The 22,026-nt window shown below is 38.4% G+C and overlaps 1 protein-coding gene across 3 annotated transcripts in view; it reads right to left on the reverse strand.

Annotated features, from left to right (window-relative positions):
- LOC106868677 (fibroblast growth factor receptor 2) overlaps positions 1–22,026 on the reverse strand; it is a 124,315-nt gene that overhangs the window by 52,126 nt on the left and 50,163 nt on the right. For all 3 annotated transcript variants that reach the window (XR_016237887.1, XM_089339575.1, XM_089339574.1), the window contains exon 2: positions 1,899–2,317. Coding sequence is in view for 2 of the 3 variants with exons in the window: in XM_089339575.1 (XP_089195701.1) it covers positions 1,899–1,980 (82 nt within the window). In the remaining variant the exon portion in view is untranslated. The remainder of the gene's footprint in view (positions 1–1,898; positions 2,318–22,026) is intronic.

The following is a 22,026-nucleotide window of genomic DNA, read 5'->3' on the forward strand; positions in this document are numbered from 1 at the left end:
TCAATATCACCAACATCGCCTGCTGCCTCCTACACCACCACCACCACCACCATCACCACCACCATCAACATAATCACCGATCCCACCATCATCAATCACCGCCGCCGCCGCCGCCCTGATCATTTATAATGAGCTTTATCAGCCCTAAGTGTGTGAAGCAGGAAGGACTTTGGAAAAACACATGAGGGGAAGTGACATATGAAGCTGGTGTTTAGGTTATCCAAAAGAAATTTGTGGGTGGATGTTGTTATATGTATGGTTTCTGAGGATGGGGGTGCGGAGTTCGGGTGGGAATCGGGTGGGGAGCAACAAGGCGGAAATGGTGTGTGGAGTAAGTAGTAAATGGTAAATCTCAAGAATGTAGGTTGACATGTTCTCATAAGGATGCTGTTTCTAATGTTGGGAGGATGCGTAACCAGCTGGATTTGCAATTATTATTATTATTATTATTATTATTATTATTATTATTATTATTATTATTATTATTATTATTGCGGCGAGCTGGCAGAATCGTTAGCATGCTGGACGAAATGGTTAATGGCATTTCGCGCATTGCTATGTTCTGAGTTCAAATTCCGCCGAGGTCAACTTTGCCTTTCATCCTTTCGGAGTCGATATAAATTAAGTACCAGTTGAGTACTGGGTCAATGTCATCAACTCACCCCTCCCCTACAATTCCAGGCCCTGTGACTATAGTAGAAAGGATTATTATAATTATTAAGGTGGCAGGCTGGCAGAATCGTTAGTACGCCGAGCAAAATGCTTGGCAGCATTTTGTCCAACGCTACCTTCTGAGTTCACATTCTGCCGAGGTCGGCTTATCCAAAATTTCAGGCCTTGTGCCTATAGTAGAAAGGATTATCATCATCATTATTATTAAGACGGTGAACTGGCAGAATCATTAGCACGTTGGACGAAATGCTTAACCCATTGCTACGTTCAAATATATTATCAACAGCACCCAGCTTGAATAATATTGGAAGTGGGGGAGTGGTGGGATAAAGGAAGAACTTGTACATATGCAACAAAAACATCATAAAAATATATCTTAAAATACGAATAAAATTATATATTTAAACGAGCAATGAAGAGCTCAAGCAACTGTTGTTTTTCGGTGGAGGTGGGGGGAATAAACATGCAAAGAAACGGGTGTAGTGGTGGTGGAGGTGTGTGGGGTGCGTAAGAAAGAATATTGTTTTTTTTATCTAATAGGAGCTTTTATTAAAAAAAAAAAAAACGAGACAGAGGGATATAAATTAGATAGAGATCAGAGGGGTGGGTAGTGGATAGATGTTTATGAGATAAAAAGAAATAATAGTAACTTTAGTAGTAGTAGTAGTAGTAGTAGTAATGATACGGATAATAAAAAATTCTCGTTTTGTTTCTCGAATATAATTGCAGGTGAAAGGGGCATTAAGAAATTCCTTCTGGGAAACAGGTAGACATACAGGTGTGCGTGAATGCATGCATGTGTGTGTGTGAGTGGTAGGAGTAAAGAACATTTTGGTTTGTTCCGGTGTATAGGTGAGAAAAAGAGCAAGGTATGTAAGTGTGTGTGTATATATAAATATATATATATATATATATATATAGAGAGAGAGAGAGAGAGAGAGAGAGAGAGAGAGAGAGAGAGTGTGTGTATGGGTGAGTGAGTGTAAATGTTTGTCAGTGTGTGCGTATGTGTGTAGTGGTAGGAAGAGACAGGAATATTAGGATTTAATAAGTGAGGTAGATATAGAAGAGAGAGAGAGAGAGAGAGAGAGAGAGAGAGAGAGAGAGAGAGAGAGAGAGAGAGAAAGAAAGACAGGTTAAGATGCAGGTAGTCACAAAGCTAAGTTAGAGGGGTGAACAGTTGTGCATGTGCATTCATATGTGCATATGTGTGCATTTCTACTCACCTCCTTCGTTTTCAGATCTTGAAACTTGGAAAAGAAGTACAAGTAAGAGTACAAAGATTAGTTGGCTCTTCCAGTTTACCATGACTGAATATTGTCAGTCAAACGGGTTTTTTTTTTAATAATTTTTCTTGGTAAGAATCTCCTCCTTCCTTCACATTGTCTGCAACATAACAACCACCCTTCAACTCTTAATCCAATGGTGGTGTCCCTGGTGGCGGCGATACAGCAGTAACAAAACTGCTTGCTATGTTAGGTATGTATTATACATATACATATATATGCATTCATACATACACACATGCTGTACATATATATTTGTACATCCTTTTGGATCCGCAGGTGAAGATTACGGCATTCCTACATACTGCACCACAAAGTTGTTTGTTGCATTACATGGTATCACATAAAACAGGGAATTCCTGCAAAAAATATAAAACAGAAATATTTGTACAAAAATATTTAGATTTACACATAGATACACACACAAAAGCACGAATATTATACATACACACACAGACATGCAAATGTATACATAACATATGCAGTAAAGTAAAAAAACATTTGTCTTAAGGAAAATGGGGTTTGTATATCACAGATTCATAATTGTAAAATGCTCACAAATATAACATAGAAATGCGAAAGTGATTTCTGTCTTTCATGCAAGAAAGGTGGTATGAAAGACATACAAAGACATGGAACACGATTGGTGCTTGAGCAATACACTTAACCTTTTCTACTGAGGTCAACTTTGCCTTTCGTCCTTTTGGGGTTGATAAATTGCATACCGAGGTCGATCTAATCGATTGGACCCCTCCCCAAAAATTTTGGGCATTCTACCTAGAGTAGAAAAGAATACATTTAACCCTTTAGCATTCAGATTACTTTGTCAAAAGTATTGCTTATTTATTCACATTGTTTAGAACTAATCATATATTATCTTGTTGCTGTGAGATTTTGATGAGGTAACTTAATTTTTAGAATGATATTGTAGAGTTGTTGTGCAAGGTCAGACCGAAACAAACACACACACACACACACAATGAAAAATATGCAACGACAAATATAATGCATAGACACGCAAAGATAAATATGGAGGCGCACAAAGACACAAAAGGAGAAAAGTTATAAACATTTCACAAAAGGCAAGAATAGAAGAGAATTTAGATGACTAATAAGAGAAAAGGTAGTTGGTGTATATATATATATATATATATATATATATATATATATATACACACACACACACTCTTTCACCTATTTGTTGTGTATGTGTACTTGGCTGGAGGTGAAATATAAGGTAGTGTAAAACAATGAAAACAAATAGAGACAGGTGGGACACGGGCACCCCCAACACCACCCCAAACTACATAGCTGTCACACAGAGGCAATGTGTGTATTACATATATATATATATATATATATATATATATATACATGTGCATACATGTATGTACAGATGTACATGCATATACATACACACATATGCAGATGCACACATGTATATGCACTCGCACCCGCATGCATGTACATACATTTATGAGTAAGCATTTATATACACATAAACACATGTATATTTACATATACACGTATGTGTGTGTGTGTGTGAATGTGTTTATAAGATTACATACATTATAATACACATTACCAGAGAAAGAGAGAGAGAGAGAGAGAGAGAGAGAGAGAGAGAGAGAGAGAGAGAGAGAGAGAGAACACAAAGGAGAGATGATGGATAGAAATGGGAGGGAAAGAGAAATATTTTGCAAGGAAAATTAACAATGATGCCTAATTAAAATACTTAAGACAGTAGCATTAAATAAGGACCAAATGAATACAACAAAATTTCAGGAGGGAAGGGTGGAGGGAGGAGTGATGGAATGACGGAGGGGGTGAGGTGGGGGACTGTGCAGTGGCAGTAGAGTGTACGTGTGAAGAGGTTAGGCCAAGTTTTATCTTTTATCAAGGCAAATATTTGCATCATTTACAGGTCATCATTAAAAAAAAAAAAAAAAAATCAACCCAGTTAGATGGTGGTGGTGGTGGCGGCATGGTAGTTATTTGACATTGATGGAACAAAAAGACTCTTGATGTGGACAAATTGTAACTTCTGCTCAGGCATGGTAATAAATGAATGCAAGCATGGCCAAGTGGCTAAGAAGTTCATTTTACAAACACCCACGGAAAATCACTGGAACAGGGGTCTCGTGAGCTACGTCTTTGCATTCAGCGATCAGAAGGACGAATTGTACAATGAAACCAGCCACCAGGGTTTGCTGTGGAAGTCAATCACATTGCGAATCCCGACTGCCTGGTATTGGTTGATCAACCATGTTTGAAGGATGATAATGAGAGGGAAAATATTACCTTGCTTGCGAACAAGTGAGGGTTGGCAACAGAAAGAGCATCTGGCCGTAAAAACAACCAGAGGTTGATCTGATTAACTAAAACCTATTGGAAGCAGTTTGGCAGCAGACAATAACTGAGATCTGTAAAAGAATGTGTATGTGGATAGGGAGGGGCGGAGGAGGTCAAATATGAATGTTAAAATTAACAAGGCTGGATTCAAAAGCCATTATTTACCATCATGGGGGATCGTGGACCACAAGATTGGCAAAGTGTTTTGAAGAAGACAGTTTCGTTTAATGGTTGCACTAGCATAAACAAACAGTGTCTTTTATTGTATTGTAAGTAGGCGAAGACATACTGCTGTGAATGGCAGAACACTGTTCCTTCCCCTTCCCCCACCCATTCCACACACAGGGGTACAACCACATGCTCAATAACATATACATACACACATATATACATACAAGCACAATCATACAAACATATATATTCATATGCTCACACACAAACACTCGCAGAATCAGACACACACACACACACACATTTACCCTGACACAAATACACATGCATACACATATATATACACACACACATTTATACATACACACACATATAAAGATATGTACATATGTATACACACACACAGATATATATATATATATATATATATATATATATATACATCTGATCAATTAACCAACAATAGACAATGAATATTGTATCTCAGAGACTGTGTCACTGATGCCAAGGTCTATTCTGTGTGTCTGTAAAGAAATAACTATCAGAAAAACATTTCAAGTCAAAAATGAGGTGAAGTGTGAGGCTGAGACATTGTCTTTTAAGATCTTTATTACAATGGATTTGGAAAGCAAACAGAACCATTTCTGTAACACAAAGCAATTTCTATGATTTCCTTTATGTTAACCTTTCTCTCTCACTGCTTATGTTCATACGGCAAATTACAATGATAATAATAATCCTTTCTATTACAGGCACAAGACCTGAAATTTTGAGGGAGGGGACTAGTGGATTGCATCGACCCCAGTACTCAACTGGTACTTATCTTATTGACCCTGAAAGGATGAAAGGCAAAATTGACCTTGGTAGGATTTGAACTCACTACGTAAAGACAGATGAAATACTGGCAAGTATTTTGCCCGGCATGTTAACGTTTCTGCCAGCTTCACTGCCTTGGAATCATTTAATATTATGAGCATTATGATCATCAATATTGTACCACCTCCACCAACACCACCAGTTATTATTCTGTTATTAAAATAAACAACAGATTTATTATGCATGTCCATGAACAGACCCTGTAATTAGCTGCAAAAATGTGTGATAAACGCACACATACACTGTGTATGTATGTGTGTGTGATATATGGTGCAAATTGTTGTTGCTGATAAAAACCCCTCAAAAAATCCATACTGTTGAGTTTTATTTTAAACCTGTGTGAATGATTAAAACCCCTTATCAGATGTCTCTTACAGCTCTTATCTGTTAGTTATTAATTGCTGTGTACACACAGACTGGTATCGCATTTCCACACACACACAGATTCCTTCTCTTACACCTCATTTCAACAGCGCCATAAGAAATGGTGGTGGGGGGCAGTGCTCAAAGGGGGAGAAAGAAATAAAGAGTATCAACAGGTTTTTCAAGGGTTTAAACACTAAAATTATGAAAGAAGGGCAGAGTGGGAAGGGGGGCTAAGAACATTAAAGGGGGAAGGGGCAATCAGGGTTAGATCTTTATAGATTAAAACAAAACTAAAATAAATAGACAACAGGCATGGCTATGTGGTAAGAAGTTTGCTTTCCAACCACATGGTCTTGGGGTTCAGTCCCATTGCGTGGCACCTTGGGCAATGTCTTCTACTATAGCCTTGGGCCAACCACAGCCTTGTGACTGGATTTGGTAGACAGAAACTGAAAGAAGCCCATTGTGTATATATATATATATATATATATATATATATATATATATATATATATATATATATATATATATATATATATATATGTGTGTGTGTGTGTGTGTGTGTGTGTGTGTGTGTGTGTGTGTGTGTGTGTGTGTGTGTACCACATTGCTTGACACCAATGTTAGTGTGTTTACGTCCCTGTAACTTAGTTGTTCAGCAAAAGAGACTGATAATATAAGTATAAGGCTTACAAAGAATAAGTCTCGGGGTCGGTTTGTTCAACATGGTGATCTCATATCTAGATAAACAGTACATGACCTTGCAGGTGGGGCCCAGATAGAATTCTCTTCAGGTTGAGTAGCCCATCCTGCTCAAAAGGTCCCTGAATAGAATAAGGATTGTTTAAGGATGATGAATGAAACACCCATGTTTCCAGAGGTGAATTATTCAAACCCCAAAGAATTCCTCTCGACACATGGCTATGATGCTCCCCCAACTACTTCTGCACATGACTAGAGATACACATAGCCACTAAGCAACATTGTCAAGCAACTATGAGGCATCAATAAGAATATTTGCTCTAACTCATCTTTTACATCAAGACAAAGCATGTATATGATAACACTTTCAGTCAGTTAAGATCTTTATTATTGTAGTGATGGACTAAAAAAAAAAAAAAGCTTCAGTTGTGTCTATATTTCTCAAGACAATTTCTCTTTTGAGTTAATAGCAAAAGTAAGAACTCAATGAGGGCAATGGAGTGTGCAATGCAGAGGACTTGATGTTGTTGATGAGGAGAGGGTGGTATAGCAGGGAGCTTGGTTGATGATGGATTTAGAGATAGAACTGATAGCGCTAATGATAATGATGAGAAGAGATTGGCAGTAACAGGGGGGGACCTAGTGTGGATGGTAACGGTTGGGGGAAGGGGGAACCAAGGGACTTGATGGTACTTGCTGATAAGAAGGGGACTTGGACTAATGGCCATGAGGATGGTGAGGAAACTGATGTGGCGGTAATGATGATGATGATGATGGTGGTGCTGAAGCCGGTGCCTATGCTGTGCCTTGTTGTTGTTGGAGTGGTTGACAAACCATGAAATACATTTTAAAAGAATTTAAGTCAACATAATTATAATTATAATAACAACAATATATATACATATATTTGCACATATACATGTATGTATGTACGTATGTACCTACATATAGTAATGTGACAGAGAACTGACTAGAAGGGGTGTACAAAGCTAGTATAAACACAAAACTGGCTTAACCTACTCCCCCCCTCTAAGATAACAGGAAAATAACTTAAGGGAAGAGGAGAGACATAAAAAGTAGTTTGAGTCAGTCTATAAATATATATGCATGTGTGTATACAGATACACAAGCAAACACATGTTTATATATATATATATATATATATATATATAACAATTATACACACACACACACATGCACTAACTACACAACCACATCACTACCATCTTTATATAGTTGATCGACCTACCAGAAATACCAGCTAAATCTTACTCAAATTATACCATATATATATATATATATATATATATATATATATATATATATATATATATATATATATATATATACCGGAGTAAGCACATAAAATGTGCAACAAGGTGGAAAAAAGAGTACTCAAATACCATGTTTGAACATCATACCACCACACCACCATTACAACTATACCCTGCATATCACCATCATACCACTGTCAACTACACTGCCTCCACCAACTACCAGCATACTACAACCGTCAACCCACTGTATGCACCTCTATTACTGTTGCTGCACCACCACCACCACCACCTGTATCTCCCTCCCATCCCACAACCCCATTATAACATCATCCCCTTCCTCCTCCCATTCACCTTGTACTTCCACTATTGCGCTGCCACCGCCGGCACCATACCATACCACTGTTAACTGTACCACCACCACCACCACCACCACCAACAACAGTCAACAGTTTAAATGGCAAGGAACACAAACCCCTAACAATAACCCATGTTGTGAGAGTAGGGTAAATAAATAACTGTGTTATATACACTGGCATCAGCCCTTGCCCTCAAAATAAACATCTGCTGCTTCAGCTATAAGCCAACCACTTTGCTTTGCCTCGCTGTTATTTCACCCACCATCCACCCCCCCAGTGGTGGTGGTGGAATGGAGGGTGGGATTAGTTCTCTCTCCCTTCTTTCATGTGACATTCCCCTACTTTCCACCCTGGGTAGAACACAACATTGGACTAGCAAAATATATATAAAAAACATTCTCTCACACACACACACACACACACACACACACACACACACACACACACATGTGCACGCAAGCATGCACAGATACATACATACAGGTGACTAACAGCTGAGAGTATGCAGGCACATATGCTTATGTGAATAACACATACATACACAAACCTACACACACACACACACATGCACGCCAAGGAATAACAACCAGGAAAACGCACACACAAGTAATAACCTAGCTGGAGATTTTACACACTTGAGAGACAAGCAAATGAAGGCAAAGACACCCACATCACACCCAGGCACACAGGGGGTGACAGCAACCAAGATGGAGTCTACAGATACAAATAACTCTTTTGACATACCAAGAAATTCTTTTAGCTGATTGTATCAATACAAAATGGGCCCCACTCACCCCCCACTGCCCTGCAATTAAACATCCTGAAAACCAATATTTAAAGCAACTCACTTCATGAAAAAAAAATCTTGATAAAATGTACTTAACTCTTCTGAATTTAAACAGGTCGTATCTGGCCTAAATTTTTCTACCTGTTTAATGTCCAATCCAACCAGATCTGGCCTCTTGCACCTATCCTACAATATCCTTCTAAAAAATAAGCACCTGGGGTACAGCTTTTTACAGGTGCAGGCATGGCTGTGTGGTAAAAAGCTTGCTTCCTAACCACATGGTTCCAGGTTCAGTCCCACTGCATGGCATCTTGGGCAAGTGTCTTCTATAGCCTCAGGCCAACCAAAGCCACCACCACCACCAATACAATGATGACCACTACTGCCAACTGCCAATAACCAATTATGAGAAAGGTGGGGGATATGCTTGTAAAGAGAGAGAGAGAGAGAGAGAGAGTACAAAGTTGATGGTGAAAAGGAGAAGGTGGGGGGATTTTGAAGCTAGAAACAGCAGTTAGATCTGTGCATAATGATTGAAGTCTGATTCACCACTGGTGTGGCACTCTGAAAGGGAAATCTGCAGTTTCTGTCTGCACCGTGATTAAACTCTCTCTCACTTGTACTGAGATAGATAGATAGATAGATAGATAGATAGATAGATAGATAGACAGATAGATAGAGGGAGAGAGATTGACATGGAGTACATGTTTCGAAAATGAATAAGAAAAGGCGGGTAAGAGTTGAAGAAAAAGGGGCCAAGGAGTGAAGGGGGGAAAAGGGTCAAAGAACGAAGAGAAAAGGGGTCAAAGTGAAAAAAATTGGAAGGAGGAGACAGCATAAAGAGAAAAAGGACCATAGAGTGACTGACTGAAAAGGGATCAAGGAGTGAGGGATAAGGGATCAGAGAGAGAGGGGGGAGAGAAGATGAGGAAGTGAAACCAGAAAGTGACAAAAGGGATGATGGTGATGGGAGGCGGGGACACAGATGTCAGAAAGTGGTAATATAAATTTGATATAAGAAAAAGAAAGGAAGATGAAGGAAAATCCACAAAAAAAAAGAGAGAGACGAGGTAGACATGTCCACACCCTTTTTAAGCCTTGAGGGGCTAATTTATGAAAATGTGTGGGGAGGGGGGGAGGCAAAGGAACTGTTTTGGAATATATCATAAATAATACCAGTTTTTTTTTCACCCTTTGCTTTCGTATAACTGATGATGATGATTATCATGGTAAGGATTGTAGAGATGGTGGTGGTGGTGGTGAGGATGCTGATTATAATGACCATGATGATGATGGTGGTGATTGCATTAGCAATGGTGTTGGAGGTGATGATGGTGATGATATGCCAGCCAAGTTGGTGCTAATAGAGAGGAGAGAGAGAGAGAGAGAGAGAGAGAGAGAGAGAGAGAGAGGAGGAGGAGGAGGAATATGGATGATTGAATGGTTGGGCAGACCATTTCTTTAGCTTCAGGCCAGCAGAGGTTTTTACTTTCTCACAGAACAATTCCTTCAGCCCCAATGATTAATAACAGTGCTGACAGTTCCAATCCAGTTGAAAATCTGGTTTTCATTTCATTAAGAGAAAAGCCCATCTCTCCATCTTAACTTGCTTTCTTCTATCAAGACTACTACAAGACACTGTCAGCATCATCATCATCATCATCATCACAACACATACATTCTGAATGTCTGTATGATGATGATGATGATGATGACAATGGTGATGAATGTCTCCATGAAGAAATATACTCACTGGGCACCATAAAGCTTGTTTTCAAGTGCTGAAGCACTTTAACTCCCCACCCCCACCCACCCCGCCATTAGCATTCAAAATTACTCTTGTATGATCTGCGATCTCATAGCTTCATTTTTACGGATGTGATTTCCGTTTACTTTTAAAATGACATTGTAGGGTAGGTGTGAAAGGCCAAATCCATTCTGGCTATACCATCCTATCTTTCTCCTATATGCAAGAAACCCAAGACCACAGTATTTGGTATATCTTTTTCTCAAACAGTGAGATGTAATGAAGAAGATTAGGCTGCTCTTTCTAGCAGAGCAATCACACAGAGGCTCTTTCATTGGCTCACAAAAAACATTTGCATTAATGTGTGGGCAACAGACCGAATCCAGACCCCATGTGTTTCGGAAGTGAAGTTCTTACCACACAGCCATGCCTGCACCTAAATCTTATCTCAAAGCTACCGGGGGGGGGGGGGATGTGTGATTAATTTCAGAGCAGCGAATAAATAAGCAGTTACATTTGACAGAGTAATCTGAACGCTAAAGGGTTAAAACATAGGAGAAAAATCCTGATGGGGGAAGTAAAATAAATTCTTCAAAACAATGAGGAAAGCCCAAGACAGGTACAAGACAAAGATTAGACACTTGAAGATATTAAAAAGCAAAGCCCTTAATACAAGTCCTTGTAAGACTCCTTTCACCAATACCTGCAGCTTCTGTCTCTTCCACCCCCATTTCTTGCAGTGATAGTGTTGGGTGATAGTAACAGAGGGAGGAAAAGAAAGGAGTGTGTGTGTGGAAGGAACTGGAATTGTCTGAGAGAAAAGATAAGCAGAAAAAAAAGAAAGAAAAACAAACCTTTTCTACCAACCACAACAACAACAACAACAACAACAACAGCAGGAACAAGAAAAATCTGGAAACTATCAGACAGTCTGGAGTCTTGGAGAAAATAAGACTAAAAAGAGAGGCAAGGAGAGGAGGGGAGAAGCCGGAAGGGTACAGTCCCCTCAACCACCACCACCACCACCATATTGTGGACTGAATTAATTAGGGAGATTACCTCCCCACTTATCTCTCTATCTTTATCCTCCTCCCCACTTCCATTCTCTGGGCTCTAACTAAACCATCACCATCTCTTGTATAACAAGATAACATCCTTACTGCAAAGCCCCTCCCCGCCTTCCAACCTTCCTTTGGGTGGGAGGTGGCGGGATGTGGAGATTCTTGCATCTTCACCAACGCCACCATCACCACTCCCAATTGCTCAATAAAGTAAATTTGTTCAATAATTTTCAGTTTTAGTAGTAGTAGTAGTAGTAGCAGCTCCATGTCTTATTCCACTTGTCTTACTTTTATATGTTAAAGATGGTAAGAATACCATTGCGGCTATCACCATCACCCCCCACCCTCCACTCACACAAAAGAAAAAAAAATACGAAGAAAAACAGAGTAGATAAGGACTAATAACTTGTTAATTAGGCATGAAGAGATCTAGGCAAGTGGAATATAGTGTCTTTGCCCTCACTGGCAGCAGCATGGTAGTGATTGGTAGTGGTGAGGGGATCTGCTAAAAAGAAGTTTAGTCTACATAGGAGTAGATGAAAGGGTTGTTATTTAACCCCGAGTTACCAATGATTTTTTTTTCACCCTGTGATCAAAGACACCCAACCATGGCTGTCCAACCTTTAATTCAAACAGTGAGTGTATCTAAGATACTACAGTATCCAATGTGTCCTACATTTCTTTATTAACTATTTTTGTTACCATATTTCTGTTGAAATATACTGTTTTTCTTTAAATTAATTATGAAAATAACGAAAAATTCAATTAAATAACTTTGTAGTGAATTATTAAAGTAATGTTTGGAACATAAAATTAACATGGAATTTCAACCTTTTAGCATTTAAATCTGGCCACATCCAACCAAAATATTCTACATGATCTATATTCCAACCAGTCAGATCTAGCCTCTCACAACTACCCTACGTTGCCATTCTAAAAATAAGCCATCACATCGTTGAAACCTTGAGGCTATATATATGTATGCACAGGAGTGGCTGTGTGGTAAGTAGCTTGCTTACCAACCACATGGTTCTAGGTTCAGTCCCACTGCTTGGCATCTTGGGCAAGTGTCTTCTATTATAGCCTCGGGCTGTGGCTAAGAATAAGTACGAGGCTTACAAAGAATAAGTCCTGGGGTTGATGCTGGGGCACTAAAGGCAGTGCCCCAGCATGGTCGCAGTCAAATGACTGAAACAAGTAAAACACATGGGTTAATGAGGGCACCACTATGTGGTTGCTTAACTGCTTGATATAACAGCCAAACCTCACTCAAATCATACTATACTGAAGGCCATATGGGACAATGTAGGTTATAACTTGAAGAAGAAAAAAAAGGGGATTGTCACAGCTGGGATGGTAGACATTGGATATGTCTGCCTACTTTATCAGGTCTTACCTGAGGATAAACAACACACACACATCACAGAAGCATATGCAAGCAGAAGCTTATTAATGAAAACACACATTTAGAGAATTTATAAGACTTAAATACATAAATTATGTAAATGCACATACATAGACTTACATCATAGATACACAAACACACACATACACTTACATTATATATATATATATATATATATATATATATATCATCATCATCATCATCATCATCGTTTAACGTCCGCTTTCCATGCTAGCATGGGTTGGACGATTTGACTGAGGACTGGTGAAACCGGATGGCAACACCAGGCTCCAGTCTGATTTGGCAGAGTTTCTACAGCTATATATATATATACACACACACACACACACAATGTATACAGTGACTCCTTGACTATCGCGGGTGTTACATTCCAAAGACCCCTGCGATAGGTGAAAATCCGAAGTAGAAACAGTACTGTGTATTTTTTCTTTGTTATTATTTTTATAATTTGTATTATATATTTATTTTATTATAAATGCAAAACAACACCATGGAGGAATCAGCGTAAGCTTAAATAATAAACTGCGATTGGCGAATCACAATACGATGAGGGATTACTCTATATATATATACATACATACATACACACACATATATATCTATACACACATATATATATCTATACACACACACATATATATCTATACATACACGTATCTATCTATATATATATATATATAACCAATACACACACAGAGTTAAGAGTGTATAGAATGCATCCCCTCAGGACATGGGCACACAAAAGATACACACACACACACACACACACAAACTCATACTTATGTAAAAGTTCAGATGACAAGAATAATTAAGTCCAATAAAGAATGTTACAGGGAATTGCTGAGATTAAATGTTGGTTGCATGTGTGTGTATGTGTTTGTTAATCGGGTGTGAGTAAATCATCTGAATGTGTTTGTTAATTAGCATCAGTATGCGTGTATTAACTGGTGTGTGTGTGTGTGTGTGTGTGTGTGTGTGTGTGTGTGTGCCATTTGTTTAGATAAGTTTGTCAGATATGTTAAGCCTGTTACATAGCTCTGCAAATTCTCTCTGTGTCACACACACACACACACACACACACACACACACACACACACACAGGCAGCTGTACAAAAAATCTGATTTTGAAAAACCAAAAAAATAATCAAAACAATTCATTACAAAAAAACCAACAAAAACAGATGAAGTATCAGCCAAAAACGGTGTGTGTGTGTGTGTGCATGTGTGTGTGTGTGTGTGTGTGTGTCTGTGTGTGTGTGTGTGTGTGCGCGCATGTGTAGTGCTTATCAACAATTTTCATAACTTGTAAAAGACTACCATACACAAAGAGAAATCATTTTTTAAAAAAACCCTTTCCTTTCCCTTTCTGCCGCCGCCACCACCATTATTGCCAAGGCAGTGAGCTGAAAGAATGGCTCGCATGCTGAGTAGAATGCTTAACAGCATTTGCATTTCCAGCTGTCCATGTTGTTGTCCACTGATATGGCTGTGTGGTTAAGAAGCTTATGCTTTGCAATGATGACATTTCGAGTTCAGTCTCACTGAGTAGCACCAGCATGGCCGTAGTCCAATGAGAAAAGGTAAAGATGTGCACATACCTTAGTTTTGACAGTGTCTTCAACCATGTCCCAACACAATCATATAAGACAATTAAAAGAAGGTGGGCATCAGGAAGGGCATTCAGCCATAAAGCGCCACATCAAAGTCCTGCCTAACCCATGCTAGCATGAAAAAGCAGGCATAAAAACAACGATGATGATGATGATGATAATATGGGTTTGCTAGGTCTTACAGCATTTTACTACAAATTGCAATCCTGGATCCAAGCTATCAGGTGCACACGACAACAGAGAAAAAAACCCTGTGAACTCTCTCGCTATAATGTCTCATTTGTAATGTTTATTTAGCATTTTGTTTTTTTTAGAACAAGCTGCCCTTCCTATCAAAATTCACTTAAAGATGTGTGTATGTGTAGATGAGAACACATACACACAGACGCACCCCTAATTTAGTGTTAAATCTTGGCACAAAATCTTTTCTCTTCATATTCAAACTTTGCTGACATGTGTATAAGTTGTGTTTCAGTTTTTACAAAGTCAAGCATAAAAATCTGACTGTGTGCATTTGTTTGCGTGACCCAGTGGTTCTCAACCAGAGTCCATATAAGATTTTTGGGGTCCACACCACAAAATAGTAAATCAGAGATCCAAAATATTTTAAGGTCCTCTGAAAAATCTAGGAATACAATATCTCATTTGGAATAGCATCTGATATGCCTCAAGAGAGATTCGGTTTACATTTCTAGCAAAGCAAGCTACCACACAGAGGTTCCCTCATTAGTGGTAGTAATGAGGTGAGACCGAGTTTATCCAGGACAATGACCTATGGAGAGGTCATCACTCTGTTATATATACTTTAGTAACAGGATATATCCAATATAAATATCTCAACACATCTCCATTGGCAGCACATTCCTCGTGTTTTAAACAAAGTAACATTACTACCAGATTTCAGATTCCATAACCAATTACTTCACGAAGAAGCACATTTCTTTCTACACAATGGCTCGCAATATTAGAAATAGCAGCCAAATCCTCTTCAAATTATAAAGTCTACCTTGAGCTTACAAGCTCTTGAAGTTGGAGCTGATCCAAATTTTTGGAATGTTTCAGTGACTGAGAGCAGAGGGAGATTCACCCCTTCAGCAGGATGCCAGTCTATCACAAGAGTTAGCCCTCCCGGTTGCTACTGGTATTAGCACTCATACTCAGCTGGAGCAATGTAAAAATGAAGAGTCTTGCTCAAAGGTACAAATTCTCCCATTTTCACTTGACAACTAGTGTTGGTTTGTTTACATCTCTTTAACTTAGCAGTTTTGGCAAAAGGGATTGACAGAATATGTACCAGGCTTAAAAAGTAAGTCCTGGGGTTAAATTTGTTCAGTTAAACCCTTCAAGGTGGTGCCCCAGCATGGCCTCAGCCCAATGACTGAAATAAGTAAAAAATAACATAAAAGGCCCACCAGTGAAAAAATAAAAAATTCTTTTATATGTTTCAGCTTTGAAGTGTGGCCATGCTGGGGCACTGCCAGTAAAATGTTAAATGACCTCCCCGATGGCTAGTTGAACCCTGGTCTCCCATACGACAAGCGGGGATACTTACCACTATACTAAAAATTAAAAGAGTTCACATATAAAATGAAGTATTTGTGGATGGGTTAAATTATTGAAATTTCTCAGGGTGGGACTGCAAAAATCTTTGGCCTTTTTCTCTTTCTTTTTTTTTTTCGCAATCGAAAATGTTAAAAGAATGTAATAAAAAAGATAAAAGAAACGGAGAATAAAAGACAAAAGGAAAAATGAAAATAAAAGTAATAAAAGAGGAAAAAAAAAAAAAAAGAATGGTAGAAACAAAATCTTTGACTTGTTGTACAACAGAAATGGCAGTCAGTATTAAAAAGCTTTGCAATTCCATCATTTTGGTTGATCCTAGACAAACCATACAAGATATTCTAGCAATTTCCCCATCAGAGAAGGAGAAAGAGAGAGAGAGAGAGAGAAAGGGTGTGAGGGAGTGAAGAATGATGTAGACTAATAATAATAATAATAATAATAATAATAATAATAATAATAATAATAATGAAGTGGATAAAATAAAAACATAGGAAAATAGCTAAACTGCCAAAAAATGAGCAAAACAGAACGGAGCTGTTTACATCTCCACATTGTAAAGAATATTTGCTGAATAAATAAAATCTTTACTCAGATGAACATTTACTAACCCAGGATCAACAACGGGCAAAAAGAGAGAAAGAGAGAGAATTGGGAGAGATGTGTAGAATGAAGGAAGCTCTTCATAGCATCTCAAGTGTTTTATAATGCCCACCATCCCTTCCCTGCCACCACTCACATACATACACAAACACCACGCCATACTTTACTCCCCAACTCGTTCAAGACAAGCTAAACATTGCTGGATTCTGTTTGCATAACAAAGAGACTGTAGGTTATATTTGTTCCAAAATGTTTCTTCATTATGTCCACCTCACTCACTACCTGGCACCACCAACACTGCCCCCTATTTGATTCTTAACCCCTTTGTTACCGTATTTACATTATTTTCAATCAATCTTGAAAATAACGAAGAATTTAGAAAAATAAACTTTGTCATTATTAATCTGGTGTTTGGAATGAATTGATATGAAATTTTGATGAAATTCACACTACTTTGGATTAATCATGGGATTATCTCATAGCTTTGAGATTTTCATGTGATTGCTTAGTTTTGGAAAGACATTGCAGGTTAGGTGTGAGAGACCAGATCTAGTCAGTTTTAATAGAAAACTTGGAAAATATTTAGGCTGGATATGGTTGGTTTCAATGCTAAGGGGTTAAGACAGGGATTTGTATCATGAAATTTTTGGCAGAGGGAGTAAGCTGATTACATTGACCCCAGTGCTCAACTGGTACTTAATTCATCGACCCCAAAAGGATGGAAGGTAAGTGAGCCTTGGCGCAATTTAAACTCAACGTGTAAGGACAGACAAAATGCTGTTAAGCATCCTGACTGGCGTGCTAACGATTCCACCAGCCCACCACTTTATATATATGTATATATATATATATATATATATATATATATATATATATATATAACCTCGTGGGCATTGGTACCATTTTCCTCTTTCTCCGTTCTTCCATTCTCCGAACTTTCCATCTTTCCGACGAAGGGCTACGCCCGAAACGTCATACACTCTCTCTTTCCTTTCCTGAGCGTCATATCACGTCCTCACTTTGTTGTTTTTTTGTTATTGTTTTTTTTAACTATATATATATATATATATATATATATATAAAATCTGCTGCTACAAATAACAAATATAAAAGAAAGGAAACAAACCCAAAAAAATATTGAGTGACTTCACGTAACTAAGTACACCTGTTTGAGTACAATGATTTTATACATATATATGTGTGTGTGTGGGTAAAGAATGCATCAGGTGAGTGCTATTTAAGAAAAGAGGTAGAAAGTCCCTTGTTTGAGTTGTAAAGCTGTGGAGGTTAACACGTACATTTTTAGTCCGTTTCATTTTCCAACTGTCACCAACAATACTCCGATAGAGAATAGCTTCAGAGGGTTACAATGTGATTGTATTAAACCCTGTATACACACACACATACAAATAAACACAATTTCACCTACACACACATGCATACACAAATATATACATACATGCATGTGTGTGCGTGTGTATATATATATATATATATATATATATATATATATATCTGTGAATAAGTATAAATATCTTTATGCATGCCTTTGTGTGCATGTGTACATATATTTTTCTTTCACTTGTTTTAGTCATTGAACTGCGGCCATGCTGGGGCACCACCTTGAAGGGTTTTGGTCAAGCAAATCGACCCCAGTGTTTATCTAAGTCTGGAACTTATATTCTGCCTCTTTTGCTGAAGCACTAAGTTATAGAGATGTAAATAAACCAACACCTGTTGTCAAGAGGGAGATTAGGACAACAAAGACACACATATGGGTATATACGACAGGCTTCCACACAGTATCCTCACAAGGATTTGGTTGACCTGGGGCTTAGTAGAAGACACTTGCTCAAGGCGCCATGCAGCTGGGATTGAACTGAAAACCATGTGGTTGGATTGCAAAGTTAGCTTCTTAACCACATGTCCATGTCGGTGCCTATAACAAAACTGTACAGCTACACAAAGATGTACATACATGCAGTAGGGGTCCTTCTGCAATGGCCAATGGGAATGCTTTCTTTTTTCAATAAATTTGGTAATTGAAAACTGAAAGAAATCCATAAAGGTGTGTCAGAGTGTGAGATAGAGCTAGATTGTGAGAGAGAGCTAGAGTGTGAGTGAGTGAGAGTTAGAGTGTGAGTGAGAATGAAAGTGATAGAGTGTGAGTGTCAATCTTGCACACTTGTCACCGCTTAAGCAAAATAGTGAATGATGTATTACAATTGGTCCCTCTGCACTTCAGGGGACTTGGTGGGGGAATAGAGGATCCCTTGTTTGATAAACAGGTATGGGTTGATGGTGGCAGGAAGAGCATGAAGTCATAAAAACCCAGCCACAACTAATTCCCTTGGCAACCTATGCATGGGTGAACAGACATTAAAGGAACCACCAACAACAACAACAACAACACACACACATACAGAGGCAGGTATGGTTCTGTGGTAAGAAACTTGCTTCTCAACCACATGGTTCTGGGTTCAGTCCCACTGTATGACATCTTGGGCAATTGTTATGTACTATAGTCTCGGGCCAACCAAAGCCTTGTAAGTGGATTTGGTAGATGGAAACAGAAAAAAGCCCCTTGTATATATATCTATATATATCTTTGTGTGTCTGTACTTGTCCCCACCATTGCTTGACAACTGATGTTGGTGTGTTTATATCCTTGTAACTTAGCAGTTCAGCAAAAGAGCCTGATAGAATAAGTACCAGAGTGAAAAAGAAACAAATGAAGCTTATTGAGAGCATATATATATATACATATCGTGTGGCACTGGCAGTGCCCCATCATGGCCACAGCCTCAGGGCTGAAACAAAAGAATATATATAAACCCCATGGGACCATGCCTGTACACAAAGACCAACAATAAGGTTTTTCTACCCACTCCCTCCCTCTTTCACTACAACTACGTCTTTATCATCAGTTCAATGTGAACTAAATCCACCCTACAATAACTACCACCACCACCACCAACACTGCCGCCACCGCCACTATTACAGGTAACAAATACTTCAAAGAAAGAAAGGAAAAGAAAAAAAATCAGTCACCTCAATGTCATAGGTCTATATATGCCAGAGCAGAGGTAAGGAACAGTCAGGTGACCAGTCAAGGTGGAAGAGCGGTGGTGAGAATGAGGGAGGTATATATAACAATGAGTAACTTCTGTTGCTGTCATAGCAACGGTTCTAGTTAAAATATCTGGGTTTGATTGACAGAGCCAACACGCGCCTGACACCACTGAAAGCAGAATCTGTAACACAATGTGTATTTATGCATGTAGTATTGCAAGAGTGTGTGTGTGTGTATGTGTATAAACACCTCATATATATACACACACGTATACATACACCTCATACACACAATCATATATACAATTTCTTTTTCTGTATATTATATATGTATACATATATACACATACACAAATACACATACACGCATACATCCAGTAGTATCAATGATCAGTATTCAGTTATTGGATCAGCTTGTTTACCCGCCCTTGTTTAATTAGCAGGTGAGTGAATATTCAACCGACACGTGTACCTTTAATGCAATGTCCTCACGCTGAAGTCAAGCATTCAGGGTGACTCTGTAATTTTGAATTACATGTATGCATGCAGTCCATCCAACAAGCATGGGTAAACTCGTGTCTGTGGTAAGACGCACCTGCTTTTAAAGGATCACGCAACAGGATTAAATCTAGGGCCTGGCGCTTGCGAAGCAAACACCTCAATAATTCTGCTTTGCCGTGTCCACCACGTACACTTTTCTATTTAGTGGAAATCTGTGGGTAAGAAGCTTGCTTCCCAACCATGTGGCCTCGGGTTCAGTCCTACTGCATGGCACCTTAGACAAATATCTTCTACTATAGCCTCAGGGCTGACCAAAGCCTTGTGAGTGGGTTTGGCGGGTGGAAACTGAATGTGTGTGCGTGTGCCTGCCTGTGCTAGCGTTTGTCCATGCCACTGCATGAGAATCAATGTTGGCTTGTTCACAACCTCATAACTTAGTAGTTTGGCAAAAACATACTGATAAAGTAAGTACCAGGGGTAGGGCCTTAAAAATAAGTACTGGGATTCATTTGTTTGAATCTTTCAACACAGTGCCCCAACATGGCAAAGGTCCCATGATTGAAACAAGATAAAAAAAAAAAGAAAAAGAACAATGGCCTATCAAACATACATATACAAATAAATAAATAAAATAAAGTATATATATATATAATCATACATAAAACATGTTTTTCTGTTTATTTTGGTGGGGTATGAAAACAAAGTGCTCAATACAATCGCATGCTAGAAGTATTTGGTGTGATTTATGTTTATTTAAGGGTTACATCAACAGCGCATTACATTACACAGGACCGTGGTTTTGCTCAATGCAATTGGCCCTTTGGTCAACTATATACCATATTGAAAAAAATAAACATACAATATATATATATATATATATATATATATATATATATAAATAAATAAATAAATACAAACGTATGTATATATATTACAATTAATGTAAAGTTATTTCGAGCAGTTTATAAAAACAAAATGCAAAACTTATGGTGGTGATGGAGATGCGAAGGAAGATAAATAATTTTTATTTATTTAAATTTTCTATTTATACTTTAAACATAGTTGCTGACACTGCAGAGATGAGGACAAAAGGAAAGAAAAAGGGAAAAAACTGCTCCAAAAGGGCATGCCTGTGATGGAATCCATGTCTTTTCTAATTGACATGTAACTAGAAGTGAAAAACCATTAAGCACAGCTGTGTGGTAAGAAGTTTGTTTCCCAGCCACATGGTTCTGGGTTCAGTCCCACTGTATGACACCTCAGGCTCGTGTCTTCTACTATAGCCTTGGACCGACCAAAGCCTTGTGAGTGGATTTGGTAGACGGAAACTAAAAGAAACTGTTGTGTATATATATATATGTATGTGTATCGACGTGTACATAAAAAGTACCCACTACACTCTTGGAGTGGTTGGCATTAGGAAGGGCATCCAGCTGTAGAGACTATTCCAAATCAGATTGGAACCTTGTGCACCTCTCCAGCTTACGAGTTTTCATTCAAACTGTCCAACCCATGCCAGCATGGAAAATGGACGTTAAATGATGATGATGTCTGCAAGTGTGCATGTATATGTGTGTTTAATGACCACTTTCCATGCTGGT

The sequence above is a fragment of the Octopus bimaculoides genome, chromosome 22, assembly GCF_046866305.1.
Source record: "Octopus bimaculoides isolate indiv1 chromosome 22, ASM4686630v1, whole genome shotgun sequence".
Lineage (NCBI taxonomy): Eukaryota > Metazoa > Mollusca > Cephalopoda > Octopoda > Octopodidae > Octopus > Octopus bimaculoides.